The 22,838-nt window shown below is 41.0% G+C and overlaps 2 protein-coding genes across 4 annotated transcripts in view; both read left to right on the top strand.

Moving 5' to 3' along the window:
* Positions 1 to 19,104, top strand: part of PAK2 (p21 (RAC1) activated kinase 2) — a 49,056-nt gene extending 29,952 nt beyond the window's left edge. For 2 of the 3 annotated variants that reach the window (XM_075570248.1, XM_075570249.1), the window contains 7 exons: positions 2,144 to 2,192; positions 2,760 to 2,872; positions 3,293 to 3,410; positions 4,122 to 4,221; positions 5,108 to 5,304; positions 9,643 to 9,780; positions 10,554 to 14,373. In XM_075570248.1, coding sequence (XP_075426363.1) covers positions 2,144 to 2,192; positions 2,760 to 2,872; positions 3,293 to 3,410; positions 4,122 to 4,221; positions 5,108 to 5,304; positions 9,643 to 9,780; positions 10,554 to 10,640 — 802 coding nt within the window. In that variant the 3' untranslated portion in view covers positions 10,641 to 14,373. Of the gene's footprint in view, positions 1 to 2,143; positions 2,193 to 2,759; positions 2,873 to 3,292; positions 3,411 to 4,121; positions 4,222 to 5,107; positions 5,305 to 9,642; positions 9,781 to 10,553; positions 14,374 to 18,987 lie in introns of those variants that run through there. The other variant, XR_012787993.1, reaches the window with a different exon arrangement.
* LOC142465865 (aquaporin-12-like) lies at positions 16,825 to 22,319 on the top strand. Its single transcript, XM_075570250.1, has 3 exons — positions 16,825 to 18,191; positions 18,988 to 19,104; positions 21,145 to 22,319. Exons 1-3 carry the CDS (start codon positions 17,585 to 17,587, stop codon positions 21,381 to 21,383), a joined length of 963 nt encoding a protein of 320 aa, XP_075426365.1. The 5' UTR covers positions 16,825 to 17,584; the 3' UTR covers positions 21,384 to 22,319.
* Positions 22,320 to 22,838: the final 519 nt, after the last annotated feature.

Below are 22,838 nucleotides of genomic sequence, written 5' to 3'. Positions count from 1 at the left end.
ATTTGTATTTGCTGTAAGGTGGAGGGTTTGTCACTTTTTCCCACCATAACTTATTTTATTCGTGGTTGAAACCTATCCCAGCTTCATATTGCAAAGCCAGTATAATCATCCTCAAACTTATGAGACCCAAAAGAACAGCTTTACTTGCTATGCAATTGTTTAACTCAGGCTGTGCTGAAAGCTGTGTAATATGTCAGGCATATACTTGTAGGCATCCATGTTAAAATGGATTAGAAGTAAAAGGGTACTCACTGTGCTCATTTGCATCTCTTTTCCCAGAATCCTTGGCTGCAGTGAAAGCATTGCATGCTAGACGATAATGATGAAAAGCAGAGTTGCAAACCTGTCTGAGACATGTGAATGTGCTCACAAGTGGTATTTTTATTTGTTGTATGGTGGAGGGGTTTTGTCACTTTTTTACCCACCATACCTTATTTAATGTTTTTGTTTGAAATGAAAATGGCAGCATAGCAGCACACAGTACCACACATCAGATATGCAAGGGGTTCAGGGGAGGGGCTGATGAACTCCAGGTGGTCTTTGAAGTTACTTTTGTCCATGCTGTTAACCCCCTCCAGGCTGGCTTAATGGACGGGGCAGTGAAGGCATATGGGGGAGCCTATCTTAGGGAGATGCCTTTGGGGCGACTCGGGTGATATGTCCCAGAGATTCTTTGATAGAAAATGTCAATTTTGAACGTAACCTCGTCCTTCAGAGCATTGCAATACCTGACATTTTTATTTTATTGCACTGCCTGCTCTCCTGACCTGTAATTCACTGGTAACCTGCAGCAGAGGATCCCTTACAAACATTAAGGGATTTTCTTGTATATTTTGGAAAGAGTGGGATGACGTCAGGGTCAGCATTTTTTTTTTTTTGTTTCAAATTTTTTTATTAGGCATTTATACATTATACATACATGCAGACATATCTTAGCCTAATACAGGGTTTTTTGTTTTTCACATTGAAAGCCTCGCCATGCCTCCGATCCTTTTGTTGGACCGAAAAGGGCAGGCAAGAGAGAGAGAAAAAGAAAGGGGGAGGGGAAAGAGTAAGGGGGGAGGGGGGGTGGTTCTCGACCTCCTTATCCGTCCACCAGGAACCTGTCCTGCATATTTTCTCTCTGATACCTAGGTCATCCCCTTTTTATGTATGGGGGTTTCTATCCTGTTGGCTGTCAGCCAAGGTTCTCAAACTTTATAAAAGGACGTTGTGATTCTTTTCAGAAAGGCTGAAAGCTTTTCCATTAGCATTACTTCATGGATCCTTTTCTTTACTGTTTGCTTGGGGGGGGGAGGGGCGGGTTGATACCTTCTTCCATGAGGAAGCCACCGCACATCTCGTCGCTGTAAGAATGAAGGAGATTAATTTTCTTATTGGGCGGTCAATATTCTCCATTGGCCTGGCCAATAAGTAGGTCAGCGGATCAATGGGTATTGTGAGGTCTGTGACCTCTTTTATTATAGTTTGTATGGTTAGCCAATATTTCTGTATTTCTGGGCATGACCACCAAATGTGGGCCATGTCCCCCTTTTGTCCGCAGCCTCTCCAGCATAGATCGGAGGCCAGAGGGTGGAAGGGTCAGCATTTTTGAACATCCCCAATATGTCAGTTTTGCACATTAGCTGGTTGGAAAACTACCGTGATTCCCAGTACTTCCTTTATGTTGTAGCAGTTGCATTTTCCTGGATGGTAAATGTTTCCCACCAAACATGTAATGCACAACACTATTTAACCAATTGTGCCCTGTATGTTGTTTACATTCCCATTAGGTATCTGCTGTTCTGCCTTTTTACTGTAAGAACATCATGAGCATACACAGGCATCCTTTTATTCTGTGTGGTTATTTACAATTCAAAAACTGCGGTCATTTACTGAGAGGGCATCTGGAAATTATATTGTCCTATATAGTGCTGATAATGTACACAAAGATGTACATATCATTTTGACGTTGCACTGCGTCCATGTCCCAAATTTGGGGGCTTGAGGAAAATGAGATAAAATGACTTGCCCTAGGTCATAAGCTGGCTCCATTCACTTGAAAGTAAGTGGTCTTTCCACTAAACCACTCTTTCAGATGACGCGTTGCTTGCCCTAGTTGCACATTGGGTACTAAGCAATGGCTTCTATTATTCCCTTACAGCGCTTCTGGGACGGTCTTCACCGCTACTGATGTAGCAACGGGTCAAGAGGTAAGATCGATTTAGTAGCCAATGTTTTCCTGTAGAAATTTTTTAGGCAGATAAACTTGTTCATATCAGCATATTTATGCTGAGCAGTAATCCTTTTCTCTAACAACCCTACTCCATTGCTCATTGTTACAGAATGAGAACTTCAGAGTTGATTTGTAAGTGTTGCTTCAATGTCTGACTCCACTTTGCTGTCAGTGTAAATTTCCTTTTCAAGAATTCTTCCTTATTTCCCATAATATTGCCCCAAGTTCTGGGCAGAGGCTGCAGCTGGTTAAGCGCTGGCGTTAATTTGTAGTTTGATGATTGAGAAACCCTTCCGTGTTTCAGGTTCTCCCAATCACAAAAAAATAAATAAATTATATATATATATATATATATTTATTTATTTGTTTGTTTGTTTATTTTTAAATGTGTGTGTTTTAGGTGCTCACACATAATCCCCTAATTATATCACTGGTATTGGGTTCACTTTGATCCAGTAACCTTTAGCAATAAGAAACAAATGCACAGGAATTTTTTTTTTTTTTTTTCACTGAACTAATTGTCGATCTATACCTTTATCTGTAGGTCGCTATCAAACAGATTAATCTGCAGAAGCAGCCCAAGAAAGAGCTGATCATCAACGAAATTCTTGTGATGAAAGAACTTAAAAACCCGAACATTGTAAACTTCTTAGACAGGTACTGGAAACCAACCATTTCTAATTAGATGTTACAATCTACAGGGAATAATGGGATACTTACAATACAATACTACAAGAGCAATGTGCTGTAGGGAATATACCAGTATTTAGGGTGGCATGTAAATGCATCTGGAGTGCAAGGAGTGGCCTCCGGCCTAAATCATGCAAATGCTTTGCTGAGGTGAGATTTTGACGATTGGGAGGGATGTGATTCAGTTGATCATTAATGAGTAATAATGGCTATTGCATGTTACGCCTCTTAGCCTGATCATATGTAATATTTATTCCCTCTGTTGTCTGTTCATATTACCCATTTTGAGATATTCTTGGCGCAGAGCTTGTAATTTTGCTACATTAGGAGATGGCTCTGTCGCTCACCATGTGCAGTTGTGTTAAATACAATGTGTTCCTCTCGCAGTTTCCTAGTGGGGGACGAGCTGTTTGTGGTGATGGAATATCTCGCTGGGGGATCACTCACAGACGTGGTCACAGAGACCTGCATGGACGAGGCACAGATAGCCGCTGTGTGTAGAGAGGTAGGTGCCACTTTACACACCAAACCCCCTTTTATTTAAAAAAAATTTTTAACTAAAGATTAATTGAGTGATTCCACTAATGCGCTTTGGTTACAATTTGTTGTTCTTTCTCTAGCAGAAATAAATAAAAACTTTATTCTTGAAATTAATGCACTGGTTATTGCAAAAAAAAAAAAAAAAATAAGAATTTGCCAGAAATGTCAGATAAATGGCCTTTAGTTTGTAGAATTGAAGTGATTTAAGTACGTACCTACCCTCCATCAATGTATGGTGGGAAATAGATAACCTAGAAGGAAGTGTGATCTGTCTCCCTGTGTCAACAGCAAATCAACTACTACCAGTGAGAAATCTTGAATCACCCAACGGTTACAAGCATTTTTCTCCAATGTTCTCTGTACCAAACCATGTCAGGGCTAAAGAAAGACACATTTAAATAGATTTCCATGGAGTACATTATTAAGTAGTAGAAATATCCAGAGCAGGGGTGGCCAACTCCAGTCCTCAAGGGCCACCAACAGGTCAGGTTTTAAGGATATCCCTGCTTCAGCATGGATGGCACAATCAGTGACTGTTATTGACTGTGCTGAAGCAGGGTTATCCTTAAAACCTAACCTGTTGGTGGCCTGAGGACGGAAGTTGGCCACTCTTGGGCTATAGTGATATGTTGTTCTGCATTAGAATATGACCTGTTATATCTGTTTCTCGCTGTAGTGTTTGCAAGCATTGGAATTCTTACATGCCAACCAGGTCATCCACAGAGACATCAAGAGTGACAACGTGCTTCTAGGAATGGACGGTTCTGTCAAACTGAGTGAGTGGTTGTATCCTGTATTCTGCATAAAATGTAACCTTCAGTGTTGGAGGAGGTGGCAATGTGTTGGCGGACGACACATGAATGGGGAGACTTCAGTTAAAACAACAAAACATATACAAGTTACCCATGCCACGGAAAAGCTAGATAATAATAATATGCCATGAAGATGACTTCACGCTGCTGCAGGAGAGAGCCGCTCCATTCAAATGATTTGTGACTAGAATGGTCTGCAGCATTGGGATGACTGCTTCACCGCACATTCAGTCGGGGCCTAAATAATTATTCCAGTGTTATTTTGTTGATGCTTTTAGCAGAACTGACCATTGTGTTGAAGCCTTCACTCTCTGCCTGGGAGCGAAAAGAACTCTTGTCATTTTGGAAGTCTTCAATAAAAATGCTTCGAGCTTGACCATTTCACAGAACATTTTGTTACATTCCCAGTTTCTGTACACGTTCTGGCAACACAGATTTCTGGTACTTGTATTGACCTTAGAGAAGTGTAGGTTTATTGCAGGTTGTTTTACCTTTAAAATGACCTTTAAAGCCTTTTGCTGCCAGAGAAAGGACTGCAACGCAATATGGAGAAACACATTGCTGGCCCCTCTGGGAGCATTTTTTTTGTTTTTCTTTCTAGTTAAAACAAAACCCTATGCCTGATCCATAAGTCTCAGATTTATCCATTTTTTGCGAAATACAAAAAACAATGATTCAGATCATGATGCTGAAAAAGCTCTTGGTTGTGTTGGTGTTTTTAAATGTTTACAGCAGGTAGATTTTTGTCATACTTGCTTTTTAACATCGTGAGGCAGGTTCCTGGCACTGGCTGTAGTTCTGCCCCTCTATCTGGCCAGTCATTCATATCCTACATCTTCTTTTCCTGCAGCTGACTTTGGCTTCTGCGCCCAGATCACCCCGGAGCAGAGCAAGCGCAGCACTATGGTGGGGACCCCATACTGGATGGCCCCTGAGGTCGTGACCAGGAAAGCGTATGGACCTAAGGTAGACATTTGGTCCCTTGGCATCATGGCTATCGAGATGGTAGAAGGAGAGCCACCGTACCTCAACGAGAACCCTTTGAGGGTAAGTTGCCCACGTTTTGCTTTGTATTCTTGTATTCACTGTTTCTCTTCATTACATTATAAGGCCGTGGAGCTACTCCATGGTATTGCCAAATAGGCTTGTAGTATACAAGATCATACAATGGGGGGGTTCACCGAGGTTCGATAATGCTGGATCAAGCTCCGATTCCCCTTGACAGCAAAGAAATAGTCAGTGCTAGTTAACACCGGATAGAGCTCCAATTCATCTTATCGGAGTTCGGCGAATCCCAGAACAAGTGCTACTCCTGCTCTGGCTTCATATTGCTGTGTGAGGGAGCAAGAGAAATCTAACACAATATTCAAACACAAGGCTTTCATATTTTGTTAGTGATACAGAATAGAACAACATTTCTTTACATATACCACGGGTGGCCAAACTTGGTCATCAAGAGCCACCAACCAGCCAGGTTTTAAGGATATCCCTGCTTCAGCACAGGTGGCACAATCAATGGCTGTCATTTTGATCGAGCCACCTATGCTGAAGCAGGGATATCCTCTAAACCTGACCTATTGGTGGCTCTTGAGGACTCTAGATTGGCCAACCTATAACTGCTACATCATGTTACATGGTTACATAGTAACATAGTAACGGAGGTTGAAAAAAGACGTACGTCCAAGTTCAACCTATGCTAAATTTAGACGATAGATACTTTATCCTATATCTGTATTTACATTATATTGATCCAGAGGGTGGCATACAAAATACTCCAGTGACACATCGTCTAATGATATCTCATAAGGGAAAAATAAATCCCTTCCTGACTCCAAGAATTGGCAATCGGATTACTCCCTGGATCAACATCCTTCCCATGTTTACTTATTTGGTATCTCCCTGTATACCTTTACTTTCTAAGAAATATGTCCAACCTTTTTTGTGAAGATATCTATTGTATCTGCCATCACAGTTTCCATGGGTAATGAATTCCACATTTTAACTGCCCTTACTGTAAAGAACCCTTTCCTTTGTTGCTGGTGAAATCTCCTTTCCTCCAATTTTAAGGGATGACTCTGTGTCGTTTGTACTGCCCTTGGGATGAATAGTTCTTTTGAAAGCTCCTTGTATTGTCACTGAATATATTTGTATATAGTTATCATATTCCCTCTTAAATGCCTCTTTTCTAATTTAAACAAATCTAATTTAGCTAGTCTCTTCTCATAAATCAGGTTATCCATCTCCTTTATTAATTTGGTGGCTCTTCTCTGCACTCTATGTAGTTCCATAATGTATTTTCTATGGAGTGGTGCCCAAAACTGTTCTCCGTATTCAAGGTGGGGTCTTACTAATGCTTTGTAGAGAGGCATAATTATGTCTCATTCCCTTCAATCTATTCCCTGTTCAATGCAAGATAAGGTCTTGTTTGCCTTTGCAGCTACTACATGACTGGACACTTGCTAAGCTTGGTGTCTACACACACTCCTAAATACTTCTCCATCAAGGATTCTCCTAATTTTCCCCCATTTAATTTGTAAATTGCCTGTTTATTCTTGTTTCCAAAATGCATAACTTCACATTTAGCTGTATTAAATTTCATCTGCCATTTACCTGCCCAAGTTTCCAGTCTATTCAAGTTCGTCTGGAGAGATATTACACTGTTCTCTGATTCTAATACCTTACACAATTTAGTGTCATCAACAAAGATGGAGACTTTGATCTCTCTACCAACCTCGAGGTCATTAATAAAAAAGTTAAAAAGCAGGGCTCCCATTACTGATCCCTGAGGTACTCCACTCACAAGTTTAGCCCAACCTGAAAAAGTTCAATTTATGATAATTCTGTTGTCTATCCTTCTACCAGTTTTCAATCCAGGTGCAAATATTTTTACCGAGTCCAATTTGCTTTATTTTGTACACTAACCTTGTATGGAACCGTATCAAAAGCCTTTGCAAAATCTAAGTAGTTTAAGAGCAGAAACCAAGGTTGATACCAGTACTCCAAGACAGGAAGAAGTATGATTGGTGCACTAGGGCAGGGGGCCGCAACATTTTCTGGGGGGTGGGGGGTGCGGCGCTTTTACAATGGCCCTGCACTCTTCCCCACAACATTTAAATTAAATGTTGGAGTGCGCAAGGCCTCTGCAAGACTCTTACCTCGTCTCCAGCTGCTTTGGTCAACATGACGACGTGACATCCGAAAACGCCGGAGAAAAGAGATGGGGCGTAGGCAGGGGTGCGCAGACAAAGTTTGCACACCCCTGCATTAGGGGAAGGGGTATATACAAACAGAACTCTGAGATCCACTGCATCCAGTTAGAGGCAGTGGTACAAAGTCCCCAGTTTACATGCACTCAAACTCATACTTCAGGGCTTAACTGTAGTTGGAATGTTGCAGGGAAGAGAGTAGATGAAAGCAATTGTGTGAGAGCAATTTAATGAGTGCTCTTGTTGCTAGAGAACCCCCAGGCAGACTCAATGCATAATTGGTTAAACTAAAAACACAGTTTATTAGTACTTAATAAATAAAATACATAGGGTAAAAAGAATGACCCACAGACACGACACTGACTGTTGAGCAGTACACAGTAAACCTGTAGTAGATGTGGTGGCTACAGGCCTTGTGAAATAAAAAGTTCTGTGAACAGAATAGCGCAATGGATCTTTGTGCAGCAATGTACTTTGTATCAGTACAGTGCAAACTGACACGATGTCTAATTGCAAGGTAGGGCTCAAATGATTTATTCCCAATGATACTAGAAAACTGTTGTCTGGAATTTAATATATGGATTCAATAATACATAAAAGAAAGAGGTAATTAAGCATTCGATTATATAATGTTTGGGTTTGGTTTGGGGTCCTCAGCCAATCTTTCTCCCCCCCCCCCCCCCCACCGCTCACGCGTACCGAAAAAGTTGCCGAACAGACGAATGCTCGTGCTTGCAGAGTTGGCGATGTCACCTCTCGAACATGAGTGCGGTCAGCGGCACGGGGGACGCAGCCTTATTCCCTTCATTGCAAGTTATACGTTTCACAAGGGTTACAAATAATGACATTGATATTACATTTGGTAATATTTCTGGCAAAAGTGAAGTCAACATACAGAGAGAACCCAAAAGAAGGGCTCAAAGAACCCCACTAGAATGCACTCATTGCAATTGATCACAAAGCCAAGGCTAAATTACCCTCCTGTGGTCCAACGCACAGGTGAATTAAGGGTTAAAAAGGAGTGACCAAAACAAAGTTTTATTACATCAATTATTACACACTAAATGGTTAAAATTCATAAAATTCCCCACGGAGGAGGTCTGGAGAACAAGGGGTTAAGTGCCTCTGGATAGCTATCATTAGACTGGCAAAACCCTCCTCTCCTGCGGTCCTTGTGTCATATAATAAACTACCACACTGTAGTGAAAGCACTATTGTGCTCAAAATGCAGAATATTTACTCTGAGACTCTCACTAGCCCAAGAAATGCTATAGGAAACACTGTGTACATAGATGGTGTAGGTACAGACTTGATATCAGTTAGTGAAAGGTTTAATACCATAGCTTGCTTTGCCACAAAGACTATGCAAAATATGCTGTCAGGATTGATTATCAAATTGCACCCACCAGAAATTGTAACATAAACTATGTTGTGTTTACATTCAGACCCCTTAGTGTTTCATCCATGTATCCAAGGCATTATAGTATATATTGTATACCGAGGAACAACTTGCCACAATGTATAGCCACTTTAAACACAGCTAGTCCGTAGCCAATAGCCACACTGGAATAACTATAAAAGTGACAATTCCATATGCCAAAATGAGCTCCAGCCTGTATATAGATAGGCAATGTTAAATCATTGCACTGCAACGTGATAAGACATTACTTGCACATATAGGGGTTTCAGCGAACCCAAATAAGAGAGTATCTGATACGAGCCGTAATGGTAGAGATCCGCATACACCGCAGCTCCTTCGTGACGTCCCCTCCGTGAAGTCAAACAATGAACCTGCTTTAAAGCAGTAAAAAGTTTTTTCTTCGTTATTTGAACACTGCCTGGTTTATGGATAGCAAACATTTTCTAGCTTGGGCCAGCTGCACATCACATTAAAGCGTTGAAATAGATTTGTTTGCTTTATAAAACCTTCCATCTTGTGTTTTGCAGCCTTGAGCTGGCTTTATTATAGGTGCATCTTTAAACTGCTGTTTCTCTGCGAGGTTGGGAATGTGTTTAGCCAGTATTCTGAGAGAAGCTTCTCAATGCACAAATTTTGTTGTTCTCTCTAACCTAGAAAAGTGGACTGGCTGTGTCATTTGTTGACTAGGAAGGATCAGCCTTGATGTTTGAGTAGGTTCTCCTATGACGCTGTATAAGCTGAGGTTTGTTGTCTCCCCAGGCTTTGTATTTGATTGCTACCAATGGCACCCCAGAGCTTCAAAACCCTGAAAAGTTATCGCCGATCTTCCGGGATTTCCTGAACCGCTCTCTGGAGATGGACGTGGAAAAGAGAGGATCAGGCAGAGAGCTCTTACAGGTGAGTAGGAGTTTGGGAAGAAAAAACAATTTAACATCCCTAGGGGAAGTGACATGAAGTGAAAAATGACCATCTTTGCAGACACATGCATATATATGTACTTAGTGGTGGTGCGCCTTGAGGTACCATAGAGCCCAAAATAGAAACGCCAGGCTACATGCAGTATAATGCTTTGTGAGGAGTTTCAGGGGCCTTCCCCAAGATCTTTGGGGACCACAATTTGAAAACGTCTGTATGTGAAGCACACTGGTAAATTGTGTGAATTAAAATTTTCTCTCCCATATGGGAAATCAAATCGGCCACCAAACTTGCCTTGATCCCCGAGCCACTAGGAAGGCGCCACAACATCGGTTGGGGGGGGGGGGGGCTGGAGATGGAGATGATATGGTGACTGTCTATTGGACGACCCCAGTGACATCTTTGGATATCTAAGGAGAGACTAGCAACTAAAATGGAAAGTATTTTGTGAACCAGGGTTCCCTAGAGCTAGAAATAGCACTGTTCAGCTGCACAGGACCCACCTCCAGTTCAAATTCTGCTCCCAAAAAAGTGTTCATTAATAAAATTTTACACGAAAAATGGGAGCGATTGTGATTTTAAGTCTGTCATTATTTTGAAGTTAACATGGTTTGGGCCCAACTTTGTTTGTGCTCACCACTGTAACAACACTTTTTTGCTTGATATTCATTTCTGCATCCTATGTTTATTGGTAAGGATGTTAAGACACAACTTAACCCTTTATCTGCGTATACATGCTTTTCTCTCCTTCACAGCACCCGTTCCTAAAACTCGCCAAACCACTATCCAGCCTGACGCCTCTGATCCTGGCTGCGAAAGAAGCAATGAAGAGCAACCGCTAACATCCAGCCCTGCTACCCCTCTCACCCCGTGGCCTTCCTCTCACTCGTCCTCCCTCTTAACCGCCTTGATATTCTTCAAGTGCCACTCCTACCAAGCTCGTGGGGAACAGAGACGAGCATAGGAAGAAACAGCAGCATCCTGTGAAGTAATGAAGACAAAAAAAATATATATTCTCCTTGCTGTGAGGAAGAAAGTATTGAACGTGAAAAGGAGGCAGCGTTCCCCATGTTGTGCGCACCTTCCTTCCAGGAAATTAAACAGTTTTGTGGCCTTTTCAAAAACCCTGCAAATTGGGGTCTCGACTGCATTAGGGGATTACTTTATTTTGTATGTCTTGTCTTTACCTTCGTCTTCAGTGGGCATCGGTCCTGTTTTCTGGTCTTCTCTTGATACTTGAATAGCTTGCATGCTGGTGGCAGATCATTTTTTACTTCTAGTTCTCTGCTGGCTCTTCAGATTGTGCTACCTGTCCATGTGCCTGGATTAATTATTTCTTCCGAAGTGCAGGGAATAAGGGTGTATGTCTTTATATTGTTAGTGCAGAAGCAAGGATAGTCCCCCTCCCTCCACCGATGTTTCACCGATGTTTCAGTTAACGCGAATTTTGGAAAGGTCTCATCTCCCTTACTCGTGTCTTTTTTCCCCCCTCTCCATTATACTTTCTAATTCTGCACTAGAGAAAAGGGCTAACTAAGCAGGATGATAAGTGAAGCCAACTGCTGCCTTAGAGGACATTGTTGGTGTTTTTTTTTTTTTTCTTGCCAGATGATGGTTTTAAAAGCTAAATTATCCATATAAATAGAACAGATGGACCTCAGTAATTGGTAATCTAGGTGGTTTTCCACATACTGTACTGTTAAAACAGCTGTGTAGAATGGACAAAAACGTAGCCTAGAAAACCTTGTCATGTCATTTTCCTATAGACCGTTTCACAAAAACAGTTTGGTTGGATTTACATCCATGTGCAATGACCAGATGTTTTTGAAGGGAGGTAATTGACCGTTTTATAAAGTTAGAATTGTAAAAAAAAAAAAAAAAAAAAAAAAAAAAAATAGATGATGCGGGACCGTCTTTACTGCTTGGTTAGTTTGAGTTTTACTGTATCATGAATGAAAGAATGAAAAACATCAATAATATAGTTTGGCTGCTTCAGACCAATCACATGAGTAAAACGAAGTGCCATAGACAAGTATACTTTCATATAACAGCATGTGAGGGTCCTCGATTACTGGCACTGCCGTCTGTGCTGCGCCTGTTCTGTGTAGTTGTAGGGTTATTCTGATCAGTCATCTGTTTTGCCAAGGATTAAAAGTTACTGTTTAAGGGGTGGGTGGGGGAAAGAAGTTCAATACAAACTTAATTTTTTTTCTATTCATCTGGATTTTTAAATGGAAGGTTTTGGTTTATCTTTGTTACTGAATTTGCGACTTGGGCCAGTGCAACTAAATCTACCACTTAAGAGTGTGCCTGGAAACAGTCTCTCTGTTGATGCTGTAACTGCTGATCCCATACATTTGCCTTTGTAATACTAGTTATCTGACCAGAAGTTGCCTTCTTTTTATATATGGACAAAAGGGAACCATAGTGCCATGTTTAATACCAGCTCTTTAACTTCTGGCCCTTGTTGTGTTATGCTTATGGCTTCTAACCTTTCCAATCCCTGGCCTGTTTGGTCCTCCTGATAATCCTCTTCAGCAGAAGTAACCGCTGCACCCACCTTTCATCATCTCACCTGGTGAAGAGAGCCATATACAAGAGACTAGACAGGTTTTAAAACATGTTAATGCTAAAATGGCTACAACCATTCCTTTTTACAGAGGTCATGAATAGAAGATATGTTCTGGGATGAAAAATGTGCCTAGATTCAATGAGTGCCAATCGTACTAAACATCATTTGTGCCTTCCCCACCTGGAGTGTTATCTTGTGAAAGGCAATAAAACCAACTGCTTATTGTGCTACGGTTTGTGTTTAGTTAAACCTCTCTAATGCGGGGAGACGTGTGGAGTATAATCCCATACACCTCCAGGCGCTGCAGAGGTTAAAATGTGTGTTAATGTCAAGTAATTGGGTCTTTAGAACATATCTACTGCTGCAAACACATCTTCTTGGATGAGTGTTGTATATGAAGTGCTTGGTTCAGTGACATGTGTCTGGTGCAATTACAAAACCAGACTTGTGCATGATGCAGCTGTTCTCTTGGAGGAAACATTACATTGGGTTTTGCCAGTTCTACTGCTTGTGTTTGCTGCCTTTTGACTCTGTTAAGTCTGATTAATTTCACAGTTCAGATGTGTTGTCTCTGTATCTGTGGGTGAAGCCATGTGGGCTTTGAGTCCTGTAATGGACTTGTCATTATCAGGAGCAGGAGCTGTGGCTGTATTTTATGTCTAATTTTTTTTAAACCGTGTAGGGAACTTGGAGTTGACTCTGAGCCCACGATACTCTTTTTCGGTTACAGGTCCTTAATTTCTGGCTGTCAGCAATGTGATTATGCTTTGCTTATTTTCCACAGCAATGCGGTCCATACACACTTCAGAGATCTAGGGTTTGGTGATGATGCACAGAGATCCAGAAGGGATTCCCAGCATAGTATGAGAGTAAAATAGTATTTGCACTGAAAACACACAAAGCAAATCCATCCTCAAAGTATATAAACCCCCATTGCTGACTTGTAGGCCCTTGTGGCAGCAAAGGAGTTAAACTCCCACAGTGCATTGCAGGTGTTAAGTACTTTCCGTCTTTGTAATCCGAGACAATGCAAAATAATGAATATTTTTGAGTATGCGTAGACACGTCTGTCTCCACTGCACCCTTTTTGCTCATGTACATATCGATGTAAAACTTCACAAGGACTTTCCAGAAATATTGGATTTTTGAATTTCCATTATTGAATCAACAAATTCCACCCAAACTGTTAAGTTTCCTCTCTCCCATCACTCCACTGAGTTTATTCCACCCATTCCCTCATCCTGGAAGGCTATAAATAACGTAAAAGCGGACAATTTAAAACACATAATCACTACTAAATCCTACCGACCATTTTGCTGAAATGTCTTGTTGCAAAAAGTGCTAGTATATCATATTTAGTAGTGAGACAAGCGCTTTATTCCCAGAACATTTTTGTAGTAGGGTGTAACCTTGCGCATTGGAAGTATTTTAACATATGTAATGCACTGATATGCTGTTCAGATTGCCATCTCCAGATGCATGATGTGTATATATTTTTTATACATCTGTATAATACAAGCCAATGGTCCCATAGATGACTGGCCTATATGAACGCTGTTGCAAAGTGCTTTGTCTTTTCAAGAGAAGTGTTATTAACTACCGACTGGTCGAAGGAGTGTCTCCTGTCAAACCTTTTGTGAGGTTCTTTAGAAGACATCAATAAACTATAAACTGCCCATAAACTTTACCTACATTGACACAATCCCGACTTGATGTGGTCAGCTCTACTTGAGCTTCAATTAGCCCAGCAACCTGTACATTTGAACTCGACTCCTCCTGTCTCCTCCCCTCAGGTCCCCTTTGCCTCCTGTTAGTCTTTGCATGCAGGTGTTTCATATTTTTTATTTTTTTCCGAGGGTATATTTTCTACTGTTCTTCTTTCACCCATCTGTTTAATTTAATCCCATCCTTTTATTTAATTGTTAATTTTTGCGGCAATAACTACTGAATCATTTTGTGTGCGTCGTCTTGGCTTGAAATAAACATTTTGTTGTTTTATTTTATAGTATTTCCCCTGTTTTCTTTTATTAATTTCACCATACACGAAGACGGTAGTAATGCTAGCTGTGAAAGCTACTTCACAACGAAGGGTTAATTTGTGTTTGATTCTGTGTTCCCATCCAGAGTGTGTTTCTGGATCGTACTTGAGTTACTAGTGTTAATCTAGATTTTTATTTTGTAACCCCTCTAAATATTACTAAACCTCAGACTGTACACCTGATACTGAGGTATGGGGCCCAAATCCGTATACCTATGTTAGCTACCACATGTGCATGGAGCCAGTAAGGGGACACAAGACTTGGATGTTCATAACAGATTTAGGTATAGGGTATATATAGCAAACAGATATCCGTAACCTCGTAATCCTTAGAAACAGGATCCCTGACAGTACAAATCATCATCACAGTTCACATAAACACTGCGCATGTGTGTGTTATATTCCACTCAATAGACCTCCCAATCTTCAGTGGCCAGGCCTGTGTGTGGAGTACCGGTACACCATTGGAGCTCTTATGTAATAATTGTGTGTAGCAGGCCTGTACTTCGCAAAGGTTTGTCTTTGTACCACTTTATCCCATGGTCCGTCGGGGGACCCCTTCCGTCAGCAGTCCCACTTGCTTCCGGGTCTCTGCGGCTGATGTGGTTCGTTAGGCTGTTCCCTGTTCTGTTGCCTCTGCAGTCTCCACGTGGGACGCATGCAGGTCCCTTCACACAGCTGGCTCTCGGTTTAGCCTCACATTTTCAGCTCTGTGTCGGTCTCCTACTGTACTGTCATAGCTGCCCACCTTTTTAAAACTCACTCTCCCTCTTAGTCCCTCCTTCACCAGCCTTTTTACTGGCTTGTACAGTCACATGTCCATGGAGAGGACTTGCTAGTGGGCAGTGTTAGTGTTGCTTGGCATACACAGGGTTTACATTTTTTTTTTATTGTCATAATACATATCTTATTGGGCTGGTGCCAGCATATTCTGCAGCGCAGTACGATGTGGGAGGGAGGACAATAACATTGTATGACAAGAGTACATATGTAGAGACTATAGGAAGGAGGTCCCTGCCGCATGGAGCTTAGTGTCTACAGATCTGCCTTAGAGGAAGTCTTTGCACAAACTGATCTTCAAGGTGCAATCCCACATAACTAGCTAAGAAACAACCTTTTGTAAACAATTTAACACATGTTGGCATCCTCAAGTCTAACAGTGCTAAAAGCAAAGATTCTGTCTTTTTTTTGTTTCCCTGGAAATTAATTACAAATTACATTTCTTCGGGTCTCTGGGGAAGTGTTTGTCAATAATGTATTTTTCATTTTTTTTTTTTTTTTTAACACTTATCCCACCCTGTCCTTTAAGAGCCAAAAAGGTAAGGGGAGAGGTCTTACCCGTGCAAACTTGTTGAACGCAGTGACGAACGGGAGCGGTCTAAGAAAATTATTCCAATCTTAACCCCTTTTGCTGCCCGCAATGCATTGCAAAGCAGAGTTTATTTGCACCTAGCGTGTTAATGAATAAGATCCTCAATTTCTGTGCATTATGTAAATATAGCGCACGTTTATAATGAAGGGAGGTAGCATCTTCACATTTGCACAATCACGTTTTGATGCACACATTACACAAGTCTAACACTGGTAATACTCTAACTGAAGAGGGAAAATGGTTAGGGGATTTGCCAAGTATATATTACTATTACAAATATAAAATATGTCATATCTTGCACACGTGGATATTTCTTAAAGGATATTTATTGAGTCAGCATCAATAAATATCCTAAGTGTGCAGGATCTTTCATATTATTTATCCATTCGCCCTGACCCATAGCATCTTTGTAGCGACTAGTCAGGCGTAAACGGAAGGAGAGATACCCACTCAACCTGAATATATAGCAGGTGCACTAGGGAGAGAAATTACAATACACAGAAAAGGCTGTTACAGACAACAGGAAGGTCCCAAGTAACGTGCACTCATTGCTATGCAAAAACACAATAGTGGGACTGCTGATCCAATATCAATAGTGGCACTCTCAATAACAATTTACCATATACTGTATACGTCCACATTGAATGGGCCAGAATGTCCCCAGTATTGTAACGTGAGTGTTGATAAAACCAATGTATTAATAATATAAAATTAAAATAGTAAGGACCACATATAGACAATCTGACGATTCCCACCAGACTTTTACATACAGGTCTTACTCAGAACTGACTTGGGCTTAACTGCCAGTCATAATTTTGACCATTATACATTGCCTATGAGTATCTATTGACGTCAGATTGTCTATATGTGGTCCTTACTATTTTAATTTTATTAATTAAAAAATATTTTTTATCAACACGCGTTACAATACTAGGGACATTCTGTCCCATTCATTGTGAACCTATATATGGTAAATTGTTATTGAGAGTGCCACTTTTGATATTGGATCAGCAGTCTCACTATTGTGTATTTGCATAGCAATGAGTGCACGTTACTTGGGACCTTCCTGTTTGTAACAGCAGCATTTCCTGTGACTAGTCAGACACTTATCTCCTGCAGATAAAGGGAACAGGCTTGGTTTTTGTTGTTGCTGCCTGTACACCCATATATATGCAAGTGCTCTACACAGTCTGAAAACACTGATAGTGAGAATTAATTATGCCATAATGTGTAACTTTGAAGAAATATGGACTTTGTTTGATCTTCCACTCCTTTGTTCGAGGGGCCAAAAGCAGCGTGTGTGTGTGTGTGTGTGTTTTAAGCTACTATGGGACAAGGCAGATTTGGGGACTTGTATGAGATATAAATGTGCTCGTTATTGTTCTTTATCATTGCTTTACAGCGGAGGGTTTTTGTCACTTTTACTCGCCATAACTTGGTGTACGCAGTTTGTAGTATAGAAAAAAAATCTTTTAATAAAGTATTCTCACAAACTCTAGCAGTGGGATAAATGTAAGAATCTTTAGAAGAGATTTCTGAAAATTAGGTTTTTGTGAGCAAAGAAATTAGGTTAATCCTGTTGCTGGGGACAGCACAGGGTTAAACAGCTGTGCAGTAGCAGTAATGAGGACTGAATGCTATACACTTTCCACCTGCAGTGTTTCCCAGCTGTGCCCTTGATCCTGTAAACTACTGGCTGGAGATTGGGCCACGTTGACTTATTAGACCCCTATATAAGTAGAGGAAAACTGCCAGCGCACCTTTTTCCTTGTTTCTCCCCACTCGCTGGTGCCTCATTGCCACCATGGCTGGGCTAAACATCTTGGTGGCCTTCTTTGTCTCAACGGTAGCCCTGTGCCAGCTGCTTCGCTGGGCATCTAAGAAGCTACTGCCTGCCAGGCTGTACCGATGCACTGTCAGTGAATTGGCCAGCTCCCTGCAGTTGTGTGCTTGCTGCTTGGAGCTACGAATGCTGGTGGAAATTGGTGCGTGGGGAGGTGGTTTTGGTCCCGATGTGGTCATGACACTCCTCTTCCTCCTGTTCCTGGCACACGGGTTCACCTTCGACGGAGCGTCTGCCAACTCTGCAGTGTCTCTGCAGGAGTTCCTGAACCGGGATTCCCCTCTCATCGACACGCTGGTTAAGCTGTTGGTACAATATTTGGGCATGGAGGCTGCCACGGTATTGACCAGACAATACTGGTCCTGGGAGCTGACCGAATTCCACCTCATTCAGAATTTAATGGCGCAAGACTGCAGCTCCTCTCTGCACACCTCGCTCGCTCATGGCGTCTTTGTGGAAGGACTGTGTGCTTTCTGCTACCATCTAGTGCTTCTTCGCTGCCAGAGCATGAGAGCGGTATATAGGGTGCCCACAACCGCACTTACTGTGACTGCCCTGGTGTACACAGGTAGGACAAACTCTTTGTCATCTACATATTTCAGCTTCTTTCCCCCCAAACAGCATGGATATCTCTTAATGCAGGTTCATTATCCTTGAAGAAATTCAATTTACCAAGTGATTTATTTTTTGTTAAAGTTTCCACAAAATGTTTATTTATTTATTTTTAAATGTATTTTTTAAAATATGTTTACCTTATATAGTGCTGACCTTGCAGGTAGCACTGTACAGGTAATTTTGTAGGCACAAGTCCCTTCCCTGAAACCCTTATTCTAATGCCTGTGTCCGAGGCACAGAACAATAATGTGGCTTGCCCAAGGTCATGAGCCGACACCCAGATTTGAATGAATTTGAAAGAATATTAGTTTATTTTTATTTTTTTAAATCGACATTTTCGGTCAACAACTTAGACTGTTATCAACTTAAAAGGTCCAAGTTGTTGACCGAAATGTCAATTTTTTAAAATAAACTAATATTTTTTCACTTGCAAGAAGTCCTGAGTATTGCACTGTTTGTTCTACAAATTTATTGAAATCATTAATACATTGAAGCAGCTAGGCAATGTATATAAAGTAACCATGAGTGGCCTCAATACCCTGATGTATATGTATATTTTTATTTATATAGCTACAGTGCAAGCAATAAGTGCAACAAACATAAAACCAGACAATAGGGAAAGAAAGCCCTGTCTCGCAGAGCTTACAACATATATCTAATAAGGTTATTGGACTTCTGAGTGTCAAAGTTTATGCATTGCTGCATTTTCACGATTTAACACCCATGTTCTATCCTCCCTCCCCTCTTAGCTGGTCCATACACAGATGCCTTCTTTAACCCTACGCTGGCTTCCACGCTGACATTTCATTGCTCCGGGAACACGCTGCAGGAATACACTCTGGTCTACTGGGGAGGAGCCTTGGCTGGTGAGTAACTTGTAATAACTGAAATACAGAGGTGTTACGTTCTAAGGTAACCGAACCCTGATACAATGCACAAGCTAGGTTCACCCCACACTATGGTTTATTGTGGGACCTAAATGTGGCAACTGTGTCACAGTAACATTGATGTCAAATGTGTGTTCTCCAGCCCTTAAAAAGAGGACAAAGACCGTTATTAACCAAAAAAAAAGAGAGATTTTTAACTCGTTCACAATAATAACAATACAGGTGTGAAAAAGCAAAGCTTCCGAGAAAAGGTCATCAATCCACAAGTCCGTACATAGAAAAAGTATGAGTTAAGTATCAAAGATAAATAATGTAGATATCACGTATTAATGCAAAGGTAAATAGTTCCTTTGGAGTGTAGTCAGGGAAACATTGTTCTACCTAATAAGGCATTTTATGAGACATAATAAAAACAACTATGTAATATACTTGTAGTATAGGTACCTCTCTGTAGGGTAACCCTCCATGCCCGGCTCCAAGGGAGTTTACATTGGTGTAGTATGTGGCTACTCGGCATAGTTTACCTCCATTCAGGGGGCTGGATTCAGACGACTAGGCGATGAGGTAGCAAGGGTGAAAATGATGATTGCCAGGAACTTTTGTAGTAGAACTCAATTTTTATTCGGGTCCCCAGTCACTGGGACACCTCACACACACTTGAACATTCGTTTACATACTCGTGTTTACTCATTGTTATTTATATGTTTGTCCCGTTTAGTACTAAAGAAGCGCTATGTACACTAATGGCACTATATGAATAAAGACATACATACATACATTGACACAGTGCTTCCCTAGGTTCCCACTCTCTTTTTATTGGTTTTGAAATCCTCATACAAAAAGAAAGTGTTACATTATTAACAAGTATTCGTAAACATTCCATCATATCTCGCTTGTCAAATACATCTTTCAAACTAAATTATAAGGGGGGGGGGGAGCGGGAGGTTGGGGGGGATTGTCCCAACCTGTGTATGATTTTGCACATCTTGGTTGTTTGGTTTGCATTTTGTTTCAAACAAAATCTGACATGAATTTTTAAATCACGTTAGTTGTAAACATGGTAAAGCTGAAACTTTGGAGCAGTTTGATTTCCTCTGGCTGCTCCCTTTTGTCTGGTGTTGCTGTGTGCTCAACAAGAGTGTGCACAGGTAAAGCCCCCCTGTCTACGATTTCCAGTATCTTTATTGGCTCTCTGATAAAACACTTGATTGACAAACACGCCCCCCCCCCCCCCATTAAGAGAACCCTAAAAAATGCCATTTATAATTAATTTCCAAATATATTACATCAACCAAATCATTGTTTCCAGCAGGGTTAGATTAGTTTAAGAAAGTCATTATATATATATATATATATATATATATATATATATATATATATATATATATATATATATATATATATATATATATATATATATATATATATATATATATATATATATATATATATATATATATATATATATATATATATATATATAAACCATAATACTGAGTTAAGTTATGGTGAGTAAAAAAAGTGACAAAAACCCTCCACAGGAAAGCAAATATGCAAATATAACTGTATGCTCATCTGCATGTCTTAGGCAGGTCTGCAACCCCGCCTTTCCCCATTATCACCCAGCATACAGCTGTCTGTGGGTGGTTTTCTGGGTATGCACCTTAACCCCTGGCTGTGCTCAAAGCTGTGACCATGCAGCAAGCTTAAGCCTATAGGGAATCATGTTAAAAATGGTTATTGAGGCAAAAGGTGACACTGTGTGCTCATTTGCATGTCATTTCCCAGAATCCCTTGCTGCAGTGGAAGTGCTGTATGCTGGGTGATAATGGGGAAAGGCGGGGTTGCAGACCTGCCTAAGACATGCAGATGAGCATACAGTATATTTGCATATATATATATATATATATATATATATATATATATATTTAAACAATGTTGTTTTAGGTCCGTTGCCAAGGTTTGCACCTTAAAGGGCAGCTGAAAAATTCACTATATCTGCCTCTTCTGCTTTCTCAGGAATGGTACTAGCTGTCTTCCTATATCAGGGCAACATCCCCCTACTCTTCCAGAGGAACCTGCTGTACAGTCAGAAGGGTAAATACAGAGCCCCCCGGAGCAAAGGCCTGCAGGTCCCCACAACTAAAAACTCCAGTGACATAGCATTGTCTCCCAAGAGAAAAACCCGGGAGAAGTCCTCTCGTGAGATTGGACAGGACAGAGCAGGGAAGGTGCCATCTAAGAGCAGAAGCGGTTGAACTCCAAAGCAACCACCAGCGTGAGGATCACAAGGGACCGCAGAGGGCAGGATTCAACGGGATCCATGAATTTAAGACTGAACTTGGCAGGAAGAAGCTGATATGAGGGTGTTAATGGTAGCATGGCTATCCTATATTGCATCTAACCTGCTCTATTGTCCTTGCTGGTGGTGCTCTGGTTTTTTTAGCTGTCTGGCAGTGAAGGGGTTAAACAGAATAAGTCTTGCAAGGCTCAAAGTAAGGGCTTTAACCCCATTTGCCGCCTGGGGGCTTGTAACACACTGCATTGCCGGCAAAGGTTTTCGGCTGTCTTGGTAAACAGTATTTCTGGTTGTCTATAAGATTGTGATTTTAATTATAATCAACATGAAATGGTATTTTTTTCCCCACAGAATTTCAGTGAAATGGAAGTGCTTCTCCGTAGAGATTTCTCAGTTATTTTTAAGGAGGGGAGTCAGCATTTTGGTTGCGTTTACCGGCCTTTTAGCTGTAGACCCCAAAATCACGATTACCAATATTACTGGGACTCTGGCACCTGCCCATGTCATTATAAGCTGGCCAAACAGGTGCAGCAACTAGAGAAGTGCTGCAGGGGCCAGAGCGGTGATGGATGTCTCTTATATACCCCTTTGCGCTGCTCTTTTCTGTGTCTTCCTCAGGCATCATGAAACAGGTTTTCTAAAATTAATTTAAAAAAAGTTTTTTTTTAAGGAATGTGAAATGTAATTTTTGGAATATATAGATATAATTCCTTTCCGGCTGCAGGTATATGCACTCCAGGAACATTGGACGTCTCTCAATAGTATATATTTCTCCCCATGGGGTTTCCTTTAGCTTTGGTTTAGGTTACGGGCCAAGCAATATGACAGTAGCTGAATTAATAGGTAAATTCTTTATTTTTCACGTTTAAATAAACATTTTGCATGTTTGGGCTTACATTCGTTATACATGGCGTGTCAATTATTGCTTGCAATCCCTTTTATTTTTGCTTCACATTTTCCACGCAGCGTCCCTCTGTCCATATTTATTTATTTTTTAAAAACAAAAATAACATATTAGTGTAATGGGTTTTCCCCCCCCAATCGCAGATTCTACTGTGTGGGTGCAGGAAACATATATTGTTACTCGGTGTGGTGCATAACCTGTTGGCTCACAGGAGGGCTGAGCTTCCGCCACGGGGAACCTGGGGCAATTACACTAGGGATAATTCTTACAATGATGCAGCGCCTCCACCTGCGATGGCTCCCACCAGAGGGGGAGTGGTTCCTCGCAGGACAATCAATAAACACATACACAGTGATTATATTAACTAATACCTTTACTAACAAGCAGTATAACATATCACGCAATACCTTTATATAACCTGTGTCCCTCTCTAGAGGAGACACCTACTGCGTCGCGCAGGACGCTTCCCCAACACCAAGTGAGCCCACCCAGTGTCCAAAGAAACCCGAC

This window comes from Ascaphus truei, chromosome 14 (assembly GCF_040206685.1).
Source record: "Ascaphus truei isolate aAscTru1 chromosome 14, aAscTru1.hap1, whole genome shotgun sequence".
NCBI classification, from domain to species: Eukaryota; Metazoa; Chordata; class Amphibia; order Anura; family Ascaphidae; genus Ascaphus; species Ascaphus truei.
This window is presented reverse-complemented; position numbering and strand designations above follow the sequence as displayed.